Source organism: Sebastes fasciatus, chromosome 6 (assembly GCF_043250625.1).
Source record: "Sebastes fasciatus isolate fSebFas1 chromosome 6, fSebFas1.pri, whole genome shotgun sequence".
NCBI classification, from domain to species: domain Eukaryota; kingdom Metazoa; phylum Chordata; class Actinopteri; order Perciformes; family Sebastidae; genus Sebastes; species Sebastes fasciatus.
The window spans coordinates 28,404,611-28,424,739 of NC_133800.1; the positions used below are offsets into that span (position 1 = coordinate 28,404,611).

Below are 20,129 nucleotides of genomic sequence, written 5' to 3' on the forward strand. Positions count from 1 at the left end.
AAAAGGCTGAAACATAGAAGAGTCTCACAGTCACACTGGGTGTACACCTGCTCAGGGCGCATGATATGAATATACGGTTTGGGAGTGTGTTTGTTACGTCACAGACTCTCCACCAACCAGGTGATGCTCCTGTCTGGCTCCGGATCTGTTTACACTGCAGCGTGCGCAGCTTTGCACTAACTTGGTAGTCTGCGTAACTTTACACTGGCAGATGGTTCTGCGTTACTTCACTGACATCTACCCACCTCCTCCAGGCTGATGTTTCATGTTAAAGCCGTGCCAGCCCTCCTGACACGGGCAGGGACGGACATCCCCTTCAAGCGGTTTGTCCTCTGCAGCTCTGGAAGACTCCGGTCCCCTACGACCTCGGCGACCCGCACGGAGCCGCGGGACGATGTCAGCAGCCGGTCGGAGTTTACCGGACAGCCCGGGAGAGGAGGAGGAAGAGGAGGAAGAGACGGGACCAGCATCTCCGTAGACTTTGGCCAGTCCCGGGGGGCGTATAAGAGCAAAGACTCGTTAGAGCTGCTCAGAAGTTTGGTGGTTTTCAAACTGTGCTCCTATGACTTCCTGGTTGATAAGAACACAGAGGTAACTAGGTGCTATCTTACCTGTCTGACCTATTATATCTCACCTGTCACACCTATCTTACCTGTTTCACCTATCTTACCTATTATATCTTACCTATTATATCTTACCTATTATAGCTTAACTCTCTTACCTATTATATCTTACCTGTCTCACCTGTCTCACCTATCTTACCTATTATATCTTACCTGTTATATCTTACCTGTCTCACCTGTCTCACCTATCTTACCTATTATATTACCTATTATATCTTACCTATCTTACTTATCTTACCTATTATATCTTACCTATCTTATCTTACCCATCTTATCTTACCTATTGTATCTTACCTATTATATCTTACTTATCTTACCTATTGTATCTTACCTGTCTCACCTATCTCACCTGTCTGACCTATTATATCTCACCTGTCTCACCTATCTTGTCTCACCTATATTACCTATTATATTACCTATTATATCTTACCTATTATATCTTACCTATTATATCTTACCTATCTTATCTTACCTATTATATCTTACCTATCTTACCTATTATATCTTACCTATTATATCTTACCTATCTTATCTTACCCATCTTATCTTACCTATTGTATCTTACCTATTGTATCTTACCTAATATATCTTACCTATTATATCTTACTTATCTTACCTATTATATCTTACCTGTCTCACCTATCTCACCTGTCTGACCTGGCAACCCGCCGGTGCTATATGTGACGTTTGACTGTCATAGTTTAGGTGGGAAAAAGGAGTTACCATCAAAACAAAAACAGGTGTGTGAAGTTTAAAAGGCACGAAACGCAAGAAAATGTGTCTTCAAATTAAACAGTTATTATCACTGAGTGATATAGCACTACAGTATATAGTGGTGGGCACATTTAAGTTGTTAAACCTGTCTTAATACATACATTATTTGTGAGAGTTTTGTTGTTAAGAAGCGGCCTACTGTAACTTTAAAGGCCTTAAGTTGAAGACAAACAAAGCCTCACTTAGCTAGCTGTATATGTTGAATGTGAATCCATAGGGTAAAACTGTCTAGGTGCCTCAGGCTTAAACACCCACAACCTGTATTTCCTAGCATGCAAGTGAACCTCTCTGCAGCCCATGTTGCCTAACCATGTTTCCTAACCTTTAAAGGCTTGATGTCAGATCATTTTATAATATTAATAATGTACATCTGGTAATGTTAATACACTGTATATAAATGGATTGGCTACAAGACACACTTTCCCTTTAAAAAAAAAAAAGGCAGTTTCTTTCAGCCCATGTTGTGATGCACGGTGGTACAGTGCTTTAATATACTTGCAGCACTTATGCCTTCAATGGAATCTCAATGGAGAGCATGTAGCTACACCAAACGTAAAGTAGTGATATAAAATGGCATTACTCTCGTTTTCAGTTTCATCCTTTGTCCCTGTTTTTGCAGACAGCTTGGGGGTAAAAACAGGTTTTGAATTCCTCTGCTTATGAAAATGAAAATACTTTTTTGGTCACGTAAACCCTGTTGCTTTCAAAACATGCCTAGACACAGCCTGTCTTTTCTGGGACAGCATGATTCACATACTAGGCTAAATTACATGTTAGGATTAGTTATCATAGGTACATAATATACCTGACAAAACCATGAACTGGTTCTAATGTCCCCTCCCCTCCCTTTCTGCTCAGATAATGGATCTAGGTAAGAAGATCCTGGGCCAGAGAGCCTTCGACCAGCTCATGAAGATGACGTTTTATGGCCAGTTTGTCGCCGGTGAGGACCACATGGCCATCAGGCCTCTGATCCAGAAGAACCAGGCCTTCGGCGTCGGCTCCGTCCTGGACTACAGCGTGGAGGAAGACATCAGCCAGGAGGAGGCCGAGCAGACAGAGATGGAGTACGGTATTACCACACATTTCAGTAGATATCGCATACAAGAAAATATATTTTTGCGTCTTTATTGTCAGTGGCTGAAGTGTGTTTTTCAAGATTTGTATAAAGTTAGCAGGAATGGTGTACAAACATACAATCAGTTCAGTTATAGAAAGATCAAAATTGGCCATAGAACTGCGTAGATCTTGTCCTGTTTTAATTCTCTAAAGTAGACTGACCTCTCTATACTGATTACACCACCTTGCCTGAGTATTTTCCACTTGTCTGATGCCAAAAATAGGTTTATCTTAATAGGCATCACAACCAGGAAGTAAACAAACACTTTGTACAGTATGATTTGCTGGCTCAGTCATGGCCCCTCGCCCTGGATTGGCTGGCTGGAGAGAATGTCTCACTCGTTAGGAATCCTGTCACATGGCAAGGCAGCGGCTATTTGATCTGGGAGGATGACAGTACAGACATTATGCAAGCAGTCTCTCTTGGGAGAGGCAGCAGCAATTTTACTTTAGTTGCAGCTCTGGGCATTCATGCATTATGAGTAATTAGGACATGTCATAGTCCAAAATAAAATATGGACTTTTGGCCCATTTAGGAATCGCTTCAACATCAAATCAGTGAATAAAATAAGTATACTTGGAGCTTGTTTCACTGAAGTGAAAAAGACAAATGCACTTGTCAGATTGGCTTAGCATGAGTATAATACGCAGCCCAAAAGGACTGACCTTTTTTAGACTGACCTTTTTTTATCTCACACAACATCTGTAGGTTTATAAAGGTCAGACGTAGTGAATAAACAAGGCTGTTCGGCAGTTTGTTTAAGTATCGTGTGTGTGTAAATCTGTTGACGCAGAGCAGTGGTTCTCAAACTTTTTCTGTCATTCGCCTCCTTTGGAGGAAGAAACAATTCATAATAATGAAAAAATGCCTTTTCAATTATAATAAAATGCCTCTTTCATAAGGAAATGTGTATAAAGAGGGTTTCAATGAAACAAAATAAAGCCTGCTGGCGTTATCGTTAGGCAAGCACAAACTCTTGCACGTATAGCACTAAGACTAAGATGATGCAGGTAATATTAATATTTACTCCAGCTCAAAAAATCACCCTTAATCAGAAAAGTTAAGACAGCAAAGAAGTCTCGAAAGCCAAGTTCCGACTATGAGACTTTCTAAATTGTCAGATTGCTGTACTGTTCACACTACACAACTTTCACCAGTAGTAATCCATGATGAGGTCTCCAAACTACGTTTTGTCATAAAAACACACGAGAAATACACGGTGAATGACGTGATACCATACATACACATTGCGGATGTTGTCGTTGGCACGTGTTTATAAAATAGCCTGTTTCCACACTCTTTTTTCACTATTTATTCCTATCGGTGCAACAACAACTTTGCTCCGTGTTGCCAATGCAGCACACACATTAAGTTACTATTGTTTCCCCTCAACCCGTGTTTCTCATTGGCTGTAGCTCGTGGCCAGAGTCCCCGACAGGTACAGATATTTAACATGCTATACATCTGCAATGTGTCTGCGAGTCTCTCGGCTCGCGTCTCTGAGCAGTTCACACGTGACGCTCGAGCACCGATGTGTGAGCGGCGAGCCAATGCCGATTTGCCTCTGATTTGGTTTTGTCGGGAGCTTCAAAAACTGTCTGGGAGCAGAAAATGAGGGCTAAAGTCATGTAGTGTGAACTCGGCTTAAAAGTGCCCAAAGACCAGAGTTTCTGGTTGACAGTATCTGCTGAAATGAGGTCTGCATTCAGTGAAGGAAGGATCAGAGTGCCCTGAGTGTGTAGTTCCCCACCTCTCTTAAGCCCTGCAGAAAGGGCGTTGTCACACCCTGATTGGCCGAGAGAGGAAACACACCAAGCTGCTCTTATTTGTTAATTAGGAGCTGGTCCTCACATCCTGCACAACAGGTGACCTGAATAACCTCCAATCAACTCAGGGGAGTTGTGACATTCAGCTAAAATGAATTCGGAAAAAGGGAAATTACCAAAGAATGAAGGACTGCTACAACGTGACTGGGGTGTAATGTTTTCTTAATTTGTTTGTTCTCTTTGTCAGCTGCCAGAGTTTTCAGACATAAAGTACACACTGGTCAAGAGCAAGATAGGCTTCGTCATAGGCCTATTTACTTCTTGACTTGTTTTTTGGTTGATTACCGTCAGCTGAGCACATTGTCTTGTTCGTCTCGGAAGCATCGCCTGTTTTTCTTTTCGTCCCTGTCAAATATCTGTCCATTCTGTAAACGACCCTCCTGTTTTATTTATGTTCTTGGTTTGGTCGGCTTCAGCCGTATTACTAGTTCAGGTTTTACACCGTACAACATCTTTCACTCACCGCATAACCACTCATCCGTCTGCTGACACACTGACAAACACATCCCAAATCTTCCGTATGTCTTTTGGTTATTATGTAAAAGCAGCAGTGGGTAGAAATGGAGGAGCTGGGTAGCGACAGTACAGACTGTCTCGTTTACTGTTCCGCTGTGAAAAAGATTCCAGCATCAAAACACTAGTTCCGCATCGCATTTCCTCCCCCGGTCACGTGCGCCCCACCTGTCACGCCACATTTTGAGACGTAGAGTGACAGCTGACTGCAATGTCAGCTTAGTGCCAGACACAATGTCCTCTATTGTTGTTTTATTATGTTATCAACACGGCGATAAAGCTCCCAGGCAAGCCCTTTTGCACTGACTTTTTCCACCCTTCTTGTATTTCAACTCAGTGTATGTTTTTTTTTTATACCGTATCACTAGTAACAAGATATCACTGCACGGCTTTGATATACTTTGTCTTGAGGATGTCTGCTTGGAAACATCAAAAGAAGCATCAAACCTCAGCCTAGAAAGCTTTTGTTTGGTGAACATACACCTTCAAACCGTAAAGCAGGAGGACAAGGCACTTTAAGCCAGCTTGATCTCAGGCAGCATGGTTTGACAGGCACTCCAATGATGTGTCAAGATAGCAGCAACAACAACATTAGTTTCCTGCAATAGAAAGAAGATATATAAGGAACAGAGGCCTGGCGTGATGTTGAGAGCATGATACAATGCCAGGTTGCAGTTGCGTAGGCCATTTAAACTTAAAATAAATACCCTGGTTTTATAGTTAGGATTTCATTAATGCATGCCTTTGAAGGCCCGTACTGACGTTTTTGTAATGAAGCTGCCAAAAAGCAATAAATTGTGCCAGTAATCAAATTATATTAAAATGTCCCTTTTCATGCCAAAAGATTACCAATAATCAGTGCCTCTAGCTACATTTTATATTGTTGGCAGTGTAACAGAAAGCATTTGAAACGGAATTTAAATCATGGCACACTTAAAACCTCAACTGGAACCAGTACTGACAACAGGGTGACTTACCCCAGCTGCTCAAGGCTACGTAAAACTCTAGGATTGGTTTCTATCTTTAAGGGCTGCATTATAGAATAATCTATTATTTTTTTTATCATCAATTGATTAATTGTTTAGTCTAAAAAATGCCAGAAACCAGTGGAAAATGGCAATCACAAGTTCCCAGAGCACAAGTTGATATCTTATAGTAATATGTTTTATCCAAGCAATGGTCCAAAACCCCAAAACATTCCATTTACATTGATATGAAACAGAGAAAAGCAGGAAATTCTCACATTTTGAGAGGCATTTTTCCCTAAATAAACAACTTAAATGTTTATTGGATTATATTATCAAAATTGTTGACAATTAATTGTATGTCTTATGATTAATCTGACTGATAGTTTCTAACCTACTATTTTTAAATTAAAAAATAACAAAGAAAACAGTACTGAACTAGTGGCTGAAGTCAGTCATTCTCAAAGACTGGGTCGGGACCCTCAGGTGGGTCGCAGGAGATTTTATTAGGGTCGCCAAATAAATTTGTTGAAATTCTTCTTGTTGAATGTTTTTTATTTAACATTTATATCTGCAGTACACCTTGAGCCACATGAGGGAGCCTGAATGTTTGTATTGTTCTGAGAATTTTAGTCTACGTCTAACATTGAATCTAATATGAAAGGCTAGCGTGCATTATGTTTGTTTTACTGATGAGAGGAAAAAAAACAAGAGCTTGTTAACTCCGCCTAAATACATTTATTTTTATTTAAATTTATAAAGTATTTAACGTGTGTATGTTTTCAATCGCACGTCTATAAAACCAAATTGTTATTTATCAAATGTATATCTCTTCCAAATGGCTGGTTTACCTATTCAAGATAATATGAGGTGATGCGGAAATGGCATTAAAAATTATCAGAAGCATTCATTTACGCACAAATTTGCTCTTCTCGTGATTTATAGATAAGGCCTATTGTGAATTGGGTTGCGATGGTTTGTCATTTTTAAAAAGTAGGTCCCCAGAAAAAAAAAGTTTGGGAATCACACATAATGTTAAAAGAAGAGAACTCCCCTCAGTAGCTGGCTTTGAATCCTATTGACGTCCCTAATGTCAAGCACGCTGAGTGTTCAGTCATCCGTTTGCTTACATGAGCTCCCCAGTTCCCTGTGATGAGGGGGGAATAGGTCAAGTGTGGTGCGATGCTACAACTGGCCTCTCTTGAGGCGGGCTGACAGCACGACAGTTCAGCATAAATAGGGTCACTAAACACAAAGTCAGCCTCTGGCACGCCATCGCCACAAGGCCAAAATGTTCACATAAAGAGTGCAAGTTCTTAAACTGAACAAAAAGATGCCAGACGTTTGCTGTATTTCTGATGAAACTAATTTTTCTAATGCTGCCCGGGCAAATTAACACATTTGTATCCTTTTGTATTTCTTCTAATCTAGCTCATGTGTATCCGCTGCAGAGAAAGAGAAAGAGAGCATAGGTAAGATGCCTTGTTTTGTTCTCATTTGTGGATACAGTATATGATGTAATTAGAAGCAATATGCATGCAAATTTGTTTTTCCCCCGCAGGTGAGGACCACAGAGAGAAAAAATATGAAGCACACAAACAGTTCGGGGACCGTCGCGGGGGTGTGACTGGAGCCCGCACGTATTTCTACGCCGATGAGGCCAAATGTGACCAGCATATGGAGACCTTCATCAAATGTATCAAAGCATCTGGTAAGTAAACAGAAATTAAAGAGGACCTATCATGCTCATTTTCAAGTGCATACTTCGTATTTTGGGTTTCTACTAGAACATGTTTACATGTTTTAATAGTCAAAAACACTTTACTTTTCTCATACCGGTTGTGCTGCAGCACCTCTTTTCACCTTCTGTCTGAAACGCTCTGTTTGAGCTCCTGCCCCCCTCCCTCCCGAAAAGCCCAGTATGCTCTGATTGGTCAGCTGGCCCTTATGATTGGTCAACCAAACCAAACTCTTTGGACTGCGCTCCAGCTCCACTTCAACTAGCTTTGTTTGAGGGCGTGCCAAACTATCCGCTAAACAGGTATTATGCAAATGTGTTACTTGATGACATCACCATGTTACGGAAGAAAAGGCAAGACTTCAAGCAAGGGGTTTCAGGCAGTTCAGGACACACAAAAAACAGCACTAAAAACTACATAACACACTAAAGGAAAGGGAAAAAGAACAAAAGCATAAAGGTCCTCTTTAAACTACATCAGTAATGCAACTTTACAATATGTCTGTTTTGACACATTGTGTTTAAGTTGTAACTCTATTCTGGCTCCTATATTGTCATCCTTCAACCAGTGGAGATCTGATCCAGTTCTGTAATCCACTACATTTATTACATGCAGACTTCAAGCATGCATTTACCATCATATTAATATTTTTGTCTTGACATAATTTGATTTATTTAAAAACGCCCTCTAGGTGGGAGTTCAATGGACGGCTTTTCTGCCATCAAAATGACGGCTCTAGGACGACCTCAGTTTCTGGTAGGCAGTAACGGGTGATTAAAAGTCCTAGTTTAGCTGATACTCTTGTGGCGGTGGACTGACATCATGATTCTTTTAAGCTCCAGTTCTCAGAGGTCCTGTTGAAATGGCGGCGATTTTTCAACTTCCTGGCATCACAGCAGGGGAAAGATGGCGAGGAGGCCTTAGAGCAGAAGCTGGAGCTCAAACAACTGCAGGTGGAGTTTTTTTTTCTCCTCTTTTCTCCTGCTGGACATTTATAATTACAGTGATACATGTGTACCGAACGTTACATCCAATGTTATCGATCATCTTCACACTCCCATTTAACACATAATATGAGGACTTTGCCACACTGTGTGCCTTGCAGTACTCTAAATCTTTATGTCCATCTAGGAATTCCTGACCAAACTGGGTGCAAAAGGTGACTTTTATGACTGGTTTACTGGAAGGAAGGAGGACTCTTCAGGGTAAGAATGAACACATATTTGCCGAAATAGACAGGAAATAGCTGTAAAATAATGTCAGCGTTGCACACAGGGGACATATTTCATTATATTCAAGGCAATTTAGAGGAAATTAATTCTATGAAAATGTATTATGAAAAGAACAAATTGTACCCCAGTGGATTGGACTTTTAATATAATTTATTCACGACATTAAATTACAAAACAATCACCACTATTTTCCCAACATGCAAAACAAAATACATATTTTATTATTATGTTTTTCTTGATTTATGCATCGTCATCGTTCACTTTGCAGTACATGCAAAGTTTAGTACTATATATTTGTTTTTGCAATTTCCTGTTTTACAAATTATTTGTTTAAAAGTAATGAGTGAATATACAATGACTACCTTATTAAGTCACACCACTTTTCATGAAAAAACTTTTTTATATTTTATATTACAAGTTCATCTTTAAGGAAATACTTAGTTTCAGGGGCTAAAATAATACAAAAATTTGCCAAGATACTGGTAATATTTTACATTCACTAATACACTGTTGCCATAACATTGTGTATCTCCATCCTCTGCCATGACAGAACCATCGACATGCTGGACTGGAACAGCCTAATAGACGACAGAACAAAGATATCGGACCTGCTGGTCGTCCCAAATGTAGAGGTCAGTAGCATAAAACACTCAAAGAGAATTTTACTGTAAATAAATGCAGTTGAAAGAATCCCCCAGAATGTTTAAATATAAATCAAGACCCAAACTCACTGGACACAATAATTGAATTACTCTTTGCATTTCCAAATGTGATGTGTATACAATCTACAGCAGGCAGGAGATTTGAACAGATGAATGCACATCTGCTGTCGACATCTGTCATGTGTTAGTGTTGTACCTGAATGCATTAATGTGTTTATTCCCTCTTATGTGAACAAACATGTGACACGTGTTTTGTCCATACAGTTTAATTTGACATGTTTTTTGTAATTAAATTGTTCATTTGAACTCCTTTTGCCATAAGAACACCTTGAACCTAATAAGGTCAGTGGTGTACGAAATGCATCTCTTGAAACACCACAGCTATTTGTTACTTTTGTCAGCCCCTAAATTTGCCATTATAGATTTTTTATGCCTCTGAGCCGGCGACACCCGTGGCCGGAGGCATTGTGTTTTTGGGTTTGTGAACACGATATCTCAGGAACACCTGGAGGGAATTTCTCAGATTTGTCACAAACGTCCACCTCGACTCAAAGATGAACTGATTAGATTTTGGTGGTCAAAGGTCTCTGTGACCTCAGAAAACATGTTTTTGGCCATAACTCAAGAATTAATATGCTAATTGGGACAATTTCAAACATGTCTAATAGGATAAACTGATGAAGTGATTGCATTTTGGACAGACATGGATGTAAACTGCAACTTGACTGATTGGCAGAGGCATACAACAGTGAGGCGGTTATTCTAGTTTAGGGTTGCACCCAATTCGGAGTACATTTAGTAAACCTTTTCTGTTTTAAAACTGGGATTTCAAGTGTGAATCACTTGGCTCTGAGCTGCCTGGTTTAATTACATGACTACAAAATCTTAGCAAGTTACAACATATATCTGTTGACCTTGGTCTAAAGACAGCTGAAGGGTGGATAAAGTAAGAAGCACTAATAGGTGCCACGCTGTGTGATATTTGGTTCATTAGCATCTCATGGTGCGCGCTGACTGACTCTCCTGGGTTGTTTGCCCAGCTAGGTGAGCTGGAGCCTCTGCTGGAGACGTTCACTGTAGAGGAGGAGAAACAAATGAAGAGGATGTTGCAGCGCATGGACGTCTTAGCCAAGGTAAACTCACATTAACTACTGAGAGCGATCGCAAACATACACACACTTTGTAGCAATTGCATGTCTTGTTGATCTGCAAGTAGCAGGCACTTAAAGTTTAACCAAATGTGGAATGATCATGAACACAGTGGGATGTTTATTGGTTAAACATGCCTCCGCAGTGTGATCATTTATAGCAAGCTGTGTGCTCTCTTGGTTGCCACGACATTTTTTTGGTGTATAGCATCTGATAATCTATCTTGTTTTTGTATGCTTATACACATACACCTACTGATATGAATAGATCTTTTTCCAGTGTGTATAAATGTGTGGCTAGCTATTGTGTAAAGGCCGTATAGTATTGTTCAACAGTGCTGTTTTTAATATGATCAAGGCCACTGCAGTGCTGCTGTTGTAAGCACAATCACAAATCTATGGTATTCAAAGTCACAATGTATGTGTAGACAGAAACAGTAATCACATTCATTTAATAAAAGAATGTTTCATTAATTCAAATCTTTTAATTCAATTATAGCATTAATGAATATATTTTTTTTAATTCCAGCATGCCATAGAGAATGGTGTTCGCTTGATGGTGGACGCGGAGCAAACCTACCTCCAGCCGGCCATCAGCAGACTGACATTAGAGATGCAGAGGATCTACAACAAAGACAAGCCTGTCATTTTCAACACCTACCAATGTTATCTCAAGGTCAGAATCCACAATTGACAAAAAGCTCCAGAGATCGTAAAGCATGCATCCGCACACAAAAGCGTGCAGACACGACAGATACAGCTCTTTTGATCGAAGAAGAGCACGCCGCTGTGACAAATCGTGTAACTCCAAATGTCAACGTGTAAAGAGATTACCGTGAGTCAGCTGTGTTGAGGATGAAACAACGACGTGGCCAAGAACAGGATAATGTTGGAGGGAATTCAGGGGCTTTATTTTTATTTTCTTCAAACACACCGTCTCAAATGAAAAGCCGTTAAGTCACAGTAGAGTTTCATTCATGTGATTAACATCCTTTTTTAAACCTTATTATTCTATCAAACGCACATAGGCTATTATATATTGTCACCAAAAACATACAGTATTGTGAAGTAAAGATAACAAATACTACCTGTCGGATGAAATATATATATAGAGAGAGATTATTGTGGGTCCCACTTTGTCACAATTAGTTGCTGTGTGTAATAATACACCACTGCGTTGTTGCTGACGTTGCTAATACCAGAGGAAGGCATTCTTGAGCAAGTTCTCAAAAATGTTTGTTTTTTACCTTTAGTCATTTATTTGGAGCCATAAATAGAAGTCAGCATAACCCTACTTGACTGATTATGGAAGAGATATAGAAATATATGGATGTTTTTAGGTGATTCTTCTGGATTTGTTTCCCATAGTTTCTTTATTTTTGCTTGCAAGTGGCAGTCATGGTGTCTGGTTGGTTATGCTAGGTGGCCTAGGCTAGGTCTGATAGACCCATATATGATGTAAGAATAATCTAACTGTATTGTGCTGTAACGAGTGGGCTTCCTTTGGGTATGAAAAGTGAAGCCAATGCGGAAGTGCCTTAAACTTGCATTCTTTCTAATAGCCAGCAGGGAGTCTAAATGAAATGTGTTACTCTGTGCAGCATTTAAAATGATTGCACTTTTCCTATCTAAACTTGAAGCACTTGATTTGATTAATCTTTGCCAAAGAGTGAATCATCCTCTTCTTTTGCTCTGCAGGAAGCCTACGACAACGTAACCATGGATGTAGAATTATCTCGACGGGAGGGTTGGCATTTCGCTGCCAAGCTTGTGCGTGGAGCCTACATGTATCAGGAGCGAGAGAGGGCCAGTGACATCGGTTATGAAGACCCTATTAACCCTGATTATGAGACTACCAATATAATGTACCACAGGTAAGAGCCAAGGCTTGTTTCTTTGTTTATTAACTGTTGACAGCTGCCCAAATCTGCAAAGTTTGATACGTTTCAGCCAAGCCAACCTCTCATTTCTACATATCCACACTGAGGAGCTATGCCTACTACTAATAGCCTTTGCTATTGGATGGATGTGAGATGAGGTGTCTTGCACACATTTTTTTTAAACTTGTGCTACCCCAATTTCCCCATGTGGTTCATCGTTTTAAACTGGCCACCTTCTAGGCACAAATCTGCTGCAATGGACAGCACAGGGATTTAATTTTGAAGGAAGCGGTCTTTCAATTGGACTTTCTGGGTTTAACATCTTGTGTCAGCAAGCTTCCACCCTGTTGAGTTGTCCCAGTACAAGTTACAGAACATCATCCATCTCCAGAGGCGCTGTGTTGTAATATATTTCTGACTTTCCCACAGAAGATTAATGCAAGTTTAAAGAAATCACCCCATGGAGATCAATATGTTTTGCACAAAAAGAGCAAAGGCCACCCTCAAGCATTCGATTGGATTTAGAGGTAAACATCAACATCGGAGGGAGGCAAAGTTTAGCCGATTTGCTACAGCACAGCATGAGGTGGGGTTCAAAGTATGCAGATGATGGTAAAGCCCATGCATATTAAGTTACACAGCTACACCAGCGGGAAAGTAGAAGTCCTCCCTGGATGGATTGGCTCAGATTTTTGGTAAATATGTTCAGAGTTTAGGGATAATTTAGTAAAGTTAGTCCTGCACCACACAACAAAGCTTACATGCTAATGAGAAAGATGACTTTGGATGAGTTATGAAACAATGTATTTGGGAATTAGGGCTGTCAGTCGATTAAAATATTTAATAGGGATTAATCACATGATTGTCCATAGCTAATCGCGATTAATCACAAATTAATTGCACTTTTTTATCTGTTCAAAATGTACGTTAAAGGGAGATTTGTCAAGTATTTAATACTCCTATCAACATGAGAGTGGGCAAATGTGCTTGCTTTATGTAAATGTATGTATATATTTATTATTTGAAATCAATTAACAACACAAAATAATGACAGATATTATCCAGAAACCCTCACAGGTACTGCATTTAGCATAAAAAAATATGCTCAAATCATAACATGGCAAACTCAAGCCCAACAGGCAACAACAGCTGTCAGTGTGTCAGTGTGCTGACTTGACTATGACTTGCCCCAAACTGCATGTGATTATCATAAAGTGGGCATGTCTGTAAAGGGGAGACTCGTGGGTACCCATACAACCCATTTTCATTCACATATCTTGAGGTCAGAGGTCAAGGGACCCCTTTGAAAATGACCTTGCTGGTTTTTCCTCACCAAAATTTGGCACAAGTTTGTAGCGCTAGTATGACATGGTTGGCACCAATGGATTCCTTATGTTATATAGTTTTGTATGCTGACTCTAGCTTTAAAACTGAGCCTGCTGTTGCATTAATGTGTTAAAGAAATTAGTGGCGTTAAAACGAATTTGCGTTATCATCTTTAACTTTAACAGCCCTAATTAGAATGTGTCTGTGTATTTGTGTAAGGTGTCTGGACTACGTGCTGGATGAGATTGCGCTCAACAGAAATGCCAACGTCATGGTGGCTTCCCATAATGAGGACACAGTGAAACACACCTTGTGGAGGTACGCTTTTAATTACATCCAAACACACTGTTGGAAAATACACAATCATTTGTTTGTTTTTTTAAATACCGTTTGCATCTGTCCAAACCAGGTTATTTTTGTCTCTCTCTTTCTCATTCAGAATGAATGAGCTGGGGCTCGTACCCACAGAGAACAAGGTGTACTTCGGCCAACTCCTGGGCATGTGTGATCAGATCAGCTTCCCACTGGGTGAGGAAAACACACACACGAACACAACCAACAATGACTCGGCTCGATCGCTCCTGCCCTACATAGGGATGATTTGACAGTTTAAGGTCAGCCTCTGCAGGATCTGTATCCACTGCCCTCCTCTATAACTCTCAGCTGTGTCTGATAAGACCCCTTCGGCTACACATACGTACCTCACAGACCACTTGGACCGCATGAAGTGCACATGTAGAAGTCAGTCCGCGGCCCATAACGTGACATATGAACTGAGACACCTCAGTATTGACGAGCTGTCTGAACGAAGCTCTGCTGCCGGCTCTCACCACTTTGTTTGTCAGCCGGAGACAGACGCAGCGACGGCAGGCAGTTGTCTGTCAATGTGAGGCTCAAGTTAAGACGGCCTTGACCGGTATTGATGCAAACAGACACACATGTTTGTTTGCGGTTTTCTCAGGGGATTGAACAGCCAGCGCTCTGCCTTCGAATCTTGAAACAATAAAAGAAGTCGGGAGTTGAGATCTTCATTATTTGCCTATAACCTACTACACCCATTATTTATTTTTTAAAGGTGCGATATTCAGTTCTCATTCTTTTGTTTTCAGATATGCTGTGGCTGAGAATGTTCTTTTCATGCCTTTGTTTTTATCGTATTGTGTTTTGATGGTTTGCTGGTAATTGTGGATCAGTTGAAAGGACATTTATTTCAATGAGTAAGCCCTGGCAAAACAGTCACAGTATGTGAGCCTGACTGGCAGACAGCAGCAGCTCTCCTAATTCAAATGCAGCAGACTGAGGGTGCCTGTGCAAATGCTGCAAACCTGCCTGATTAGAAGGATTGTAGCGATCATTCAGTGGGGGAGGGAAGCCAATCGAGATGACGTCCAGTGGTGATGTGCTCTCTGGAGCTCGGCGAAAATAACCTGTAAAAAATGATGTTCCCCTGAAACTGTCAATCAAAATAAAAAAGCACATATTAACATAAATAGAGAAATATTATAATTCTGTATATCTACATTTATCTAGGGCTGGGATGATGCTGAGTATTATCTCCCCATAAGATACTATCACGATACTTGGGTGCCGATTCGATATGTATTGCGATTTTTAAGTATTGCGATTCGATATTACGATTTATTGCGATTTTTGTTAACTTTCTTTACTTTGGAAAATATCTGATTTGATAGAGTAAAATGTTTGATTTTCAGCATGCATGTAGTCAGAGAAGTCCTGAAGTCGAATATATCAGTCATTGTCAGGAATTTTTTTTTTTTTTTTTCAGCAACCCAAAAATCCAAGAATAAAGACATTTCCCTCACAAATTAGTGGTATTTTCTTTTTCATTTATAAGGGACATGTAATGTTTTATACTTCTGGTGAATATAATCCAATCAAGCTTATTTCTATATATGTAATTTGTATATACAGTTCCCTTTGATAACACCTTATTTTGAAAACCGGACGTAGTCATATGTGTATACTTCCTCCAACTTTGTTAAGTCCGTCTCTAGCTCTCCCGTCAGCTCTGTTCTCTTTATACATCCATGGTCAGCTCCATCGGGGCCGTTTGAATGCATTTAACATAAATGTCAGTCAGTATATTGGTGCTCTACAGTTGTAGCATTGGCCAATTTGACCACGGAGATGAGAGTGAAGGCTGGCTTGACCGCACGTTACCGCAATACGATAACGTTACCTGTCCATGACAGAGTTAGCATGCAGCTTCAACCATGATGTCTAACTCTGCTTTTCCTGGAAATGTGTGAAAGTATTTCCATAATTTACCATATGTGTAATGTTTTAAGTGACTTTTAAAATGTGAGGGTGCAGGTCGTATTCACGTGGACCCTCCGCTGTTTTCTCATTTTTACTTGCTGCGGCCGACTGTAGTTTGTTTTGGTTGTCGGATACGTAATGGATATTACGTCACGTTACTCATGCTACCTCTGCATAAACTCAAATGAAGTAAAAAATATATCAATTCTGGCGTTAAAAAATAATAATTAAAAATCGTAAAAACAAAAACGTGCTTCATAGGGAATCCATTTTTTCCCCCACTCTTAATTTATTCATTCATATCATTCTACAAAGCTTATTTTTCTTGTGTTTCCTCCCATCCCATCCACTTCCCCCCCAGCCCAGGCAGGCTTCCCCGTCTATAAGTACGTCCCCTACGGGCCGGTGAACGAGGTGATGCCCTACCTGTCTCGGAGAGCCCAGGAGAACCGAGGCTTCATGAAGGGTGCCCAAAAGGAAAGGGATCTGCTGTGGAAGGAGCTGAAACGCCGACTTGCCTCTGGGGAGCTTCTCTACAGACCGGTGTACTGAAAACACAGAAGAAGAGACAAAGAGTGTGTCAACGTGTCGAGTTTTTTTATTTTTCATCTTCTCTAGTTGACGGCTGCTGCTGTGGCTGTCTGTTCTTCCTCTCCCTCTGTACAGCTCTCCCTGGATGAACATCTCCTGTTCTACCCTGTCCTGGAGTTTTCGTGCTGATGGACTGTTTCGGCGTGTCACTCTCTTTTATTCCGTCTCCGCACTTGTTATTTTTCCCCCATTCTGTTCCTCGCTGTTCACCCCCCCATCTTTTCTTTTGTGTACTGCCCATGTCCTCTCCATTTCTTTACCTTATCCGCCCCCGCATCCGTAAGCATTCCTCATTTTGTCTTCCCGTTGTCTGTAGAGCTCTGGTATCCATCAAGTGGGCATCTTTACTGCTCCAAAAGGACTCCCTAAAATGTCAACGAGACCGGGGCGGGCGTCTGTTTTTATCACCCTATTCATCTTTGGAGAGGGAGGGACAACAATAATAAAAATAACAGTCTTGATTTAAATGGTAGTAAAGGAAACATCAATATTTGCCTCCTATATTATGATTTTTTGACTCTCGGACAACCACGCAGTCTCCGGGGGAGGCTTCTCTGCACTGTATATTTATTTGCGTGCTGCGTTTGAGGTTGTATTGCTTGTTTGAAAATTATGCCTGTTTATGAATCAATGAGAAGGTATAAACGGCTCCTCGCAGCACATCCCTCTTCTTCTCAGAGTGCAGCGCTTTTGTTATTGTATTTACCGGAGGAAGCTATATCCTTGGTCACTGAGGTGTTACAAGAGAACATGCAGCGTTCAGTATTCAGCGAGTGAATCTCCTTTTTATTACAGACGCCTGCGAGTCTGGCAGGTTGTTTTTATTTTTTTCTTGACACGAGATAATATGCGGGGGAATAATAAGTTGCCGTTTGGTCTCATTGCAGGCTGATGGATTAACACTGTTTTTATCTTTGACAATGTAAATACGTTTGAAGCAGGTAATTCCAAGTGTTGGTTTTACATGTCTCACTTCATGGACCTGTGAAATTGCTCAGTGAATAAATATGCACTGTATGAATAGCAAAAGTCTACTTGTTTTCTTTTGTGAAGAGGAGGACTGGGTGTTATTGACTGCAGTATTGTAGCTGTGAGCTGTTTGCACAGCTTGGGTTGTTTTGGGGTTTAATTCTGTGACATCTTCCACTTGGTTATTGATACACAATTAGTATTTGAGTCAGAGGGTAACCAAGCTTCATGATAATTATGGCCTTGTCATTTTTATGAGAGCAGTCGGCGCTCTGTAGACCATCATTTAATTACCCATGATGCTCGGCTCAATACAGATCACAGAAATTGGATGCATTAATCATTACTCAGAAGAAACTTTAGTGGCTGTTAAGTTTTACTGAGGCAAAGCGCCACAGAGCTGCCACTGCTGCTGTATTCTATCGGTTTAATTAAGAATCAAGTCTACTTTTGATTAAAGATGTGCCTTTGGGTATACATTTGCCAACAAATCCCTTCTTACAGGGCGCTGGAGTTTTCCTCGTTAGCTACACTTGCAAAGATGATTTAGACGACACATTATAGGGTGAAAAAATTCGACATAAGTTCCAAGTCAATCAAAACAAGCTCATCATATTCTTTGGTGCTTATCAACACGTCTCTCTACTTTAAAGCTCGCAGGCGTGGACTAGAGCCAGGGCTAATTTACTTTACGTAATGAATGTTGACACTGTATTAGCACTTAGACTATGTAGAAGAAGTGGATGTAGTCACCGTGACGTCACCCAGTGGTTTGTGGACTGCCGATTTGAAGCCTTGAGTTTGGCGTTTTGGCTGATGCCATCTTGGTTTTTGGCCGTTGCCATATTCTGTGCCTTCCAATACCCATACTACCCTACTATTTTGTATGATAAAAAAAAGATTTAGTAACGTCCCAATACATAGCATGTCAAATGCAGTATGCCAAAAAATTAGGATGTCGGTATTACAACTTCTATGTCCGTCACGTGATGCCATTGGGCCCAAAAATACTTTACGTACGTACTTTGTAATGGCAGCTGCAGTATGTACTAAAAGTGAAAAGAAAAAGTATGCAATTTGTACCGTAGCTCTTGTTTATTTGCAACCAGAAGTGACACGAGAGGGTGGAGCTAAGTACAACCAAATGCTGAATAAGATATTTTTAGGCGACCAAAAGGTTACAATTAACTTTCATGAACTGAACACGGACAACTCCCAGACTGGACAACGTTGTGGTAGCGACCTGTCAATCACAAGGTAGCCACGCCCTAAAGCATACCCTGCTTTATGGTCTATTTGACTCTAAATGGGACCATAATTTACTAAATGAACATCATGTTGTATTGAAGAAGACTTGAAACTAGCGATTGAGACCATAAACTCATGTTTACAATATTTACTGAGGTAATAAATCAAGTGAGAAGTAGAGTCATTTTCTCATAGACTTCTATTCAATCAAACTTCTTTTTGCAACCAGAGGAGTCGCCCCCTGCTGGCTTTTAGAAAGAATGCAAGTTTATGGCATTTCAAAATTGGCTTCACTTTTCAGACCTGGAGTTTATTGCAGCCTCTTTATGCAAGATGTGAAGGATGGCGTACGAAACCAATTCCTTTGGGCCACTGGTTCCACATGGTCTGATGTCTTGGATTGTTTGTTTGGCTGTGCCCTTGGCTTAATGGTTTCATTGGAACCTCACAGCAGTCCGATGCTTTTCAAATCACAGCTACATTATGCTGTGACAGGCCCTGATTTGAAAACATACTGAGCGTTTTTTTTTCAGGTTTAGAAATTTGAAAAGATTGTGCTTTCTCTGCAGCACAATGGATGGATTGGCTCGCTGCTGCATTCCAGCAGGCATTTAATCTCTAATCAGCGTTTGTGTGCCAATAGATGAACTGACAGAAAGGAGTACTATGGTTTTGTGCCGCCCAGGAGTATTGTGTATTTTTATCGTCTGACAGCAAACTGAGAGATTACTGGCTCACAGTGCACAAAACGGAAAACTGGGCCCCGTGCTCATTCAATTCAGGAGCAATCATACCCTCAGTAATTAGATAATGTTAAAACTTTATTTCACAAGAGGGTTGAGAAAGGTTAGAGAAATCATTTTGCAATATACAGTAGAGGGATGATTCATTAAATCAAAACTGCCCCTTGCTAAAGTGGAAAGGGAGTTTTCATACGTCATCACAATGTAACCACACCTAAAGATTTACATCAGCAATTTTATCTTCTCACTTCACCAACACAGTTGGAACCACAGATGAATAGTCCATCAGTGTACTCCTTCATGTACATACGACTGTAGCAATGGTTGTAATACCAATAAGTAACAGTAATACATGATGCAGGTTGGCGGAGACGTTTGAATCATTTGGCTCTTCTGTACAAATATAATTTCACTACAGTGCAGATGGAGGGGGAATTCAAACAGACCTTCAACAATACACAGTAGACTAGATTTCCCGACATTGCAACAT

At 40.5% G+C, this 20,129-nt stretch overlaps 1 protein-coding gene across 1 annotated transcript; it reads left to right on the plus strand.

The window, feature by feature from the left end:
• The first annotated feature begins 117 nt into the window (after positions 1 to 117).
• prodhb (proline dehydrogenase (oxidase) 1b) lies at positions 118 to 17,708 on the plus strand. Its single transcript, XM_074638995.1, has 14 exons — positions 118 to 591; positions 2,256 to 2,464; positions 7,253 to 7,293; positions 7,383 to 7,532; positions 8,252 to 8,316; positions 8,397 to 8,513; positions 8,692 to 8,765; positions 9,343 to 9,424; positions 10,495 to 10,587; positions 11,132 to 11,278; positions 12,301 to 12,476; positions 14,028 to 14,126; positions 14,248 to 14,336; positions 16,450 to 17,708. The coding sequence occupies exons 1-14, from the start codon at positions 259 to 261 to the stop codon at positions 16,638 to 16,640; spliced, it is 1,866 nt and encodes a 621-aa protein (XP_074495096.1). The 5' UTR covers positions 118 to 258; the 3' UTR covers positions 16,641 to 17,708.
• The last annotated feature ends 2,421 nt before the right edge of the window (positions 17,709 to 20,129 follow it).

What these genes read in the sequence shown, in the direction of transcription:
- prodhb (XM_074638995.1), top strand. Translation starts at nt 259, where the DNA reads ATGTTTCATGTTAAAGCCGTGCCAGCCCTCCTGACACGGGCAGGGACG. An exon ending in GAAAGAGAAAGAGAGCATAG is followed by an intron (nt 7,294 to 7,382) that starts GTAAGATGCCTT and finishes TTTCCCCCGCAG; the next exon opens with GTGAGGACCACAGAGAGAAA. An exon ending in TCAGATCAGCTTCCCACTGG is followed by an intron (nt 14,337 to 16,449) that starts GTGAGGAAAACA and finishes CTTCCCCCCCAG; the next exon opens with CCCAGGCAGGCTTCCCCGTC.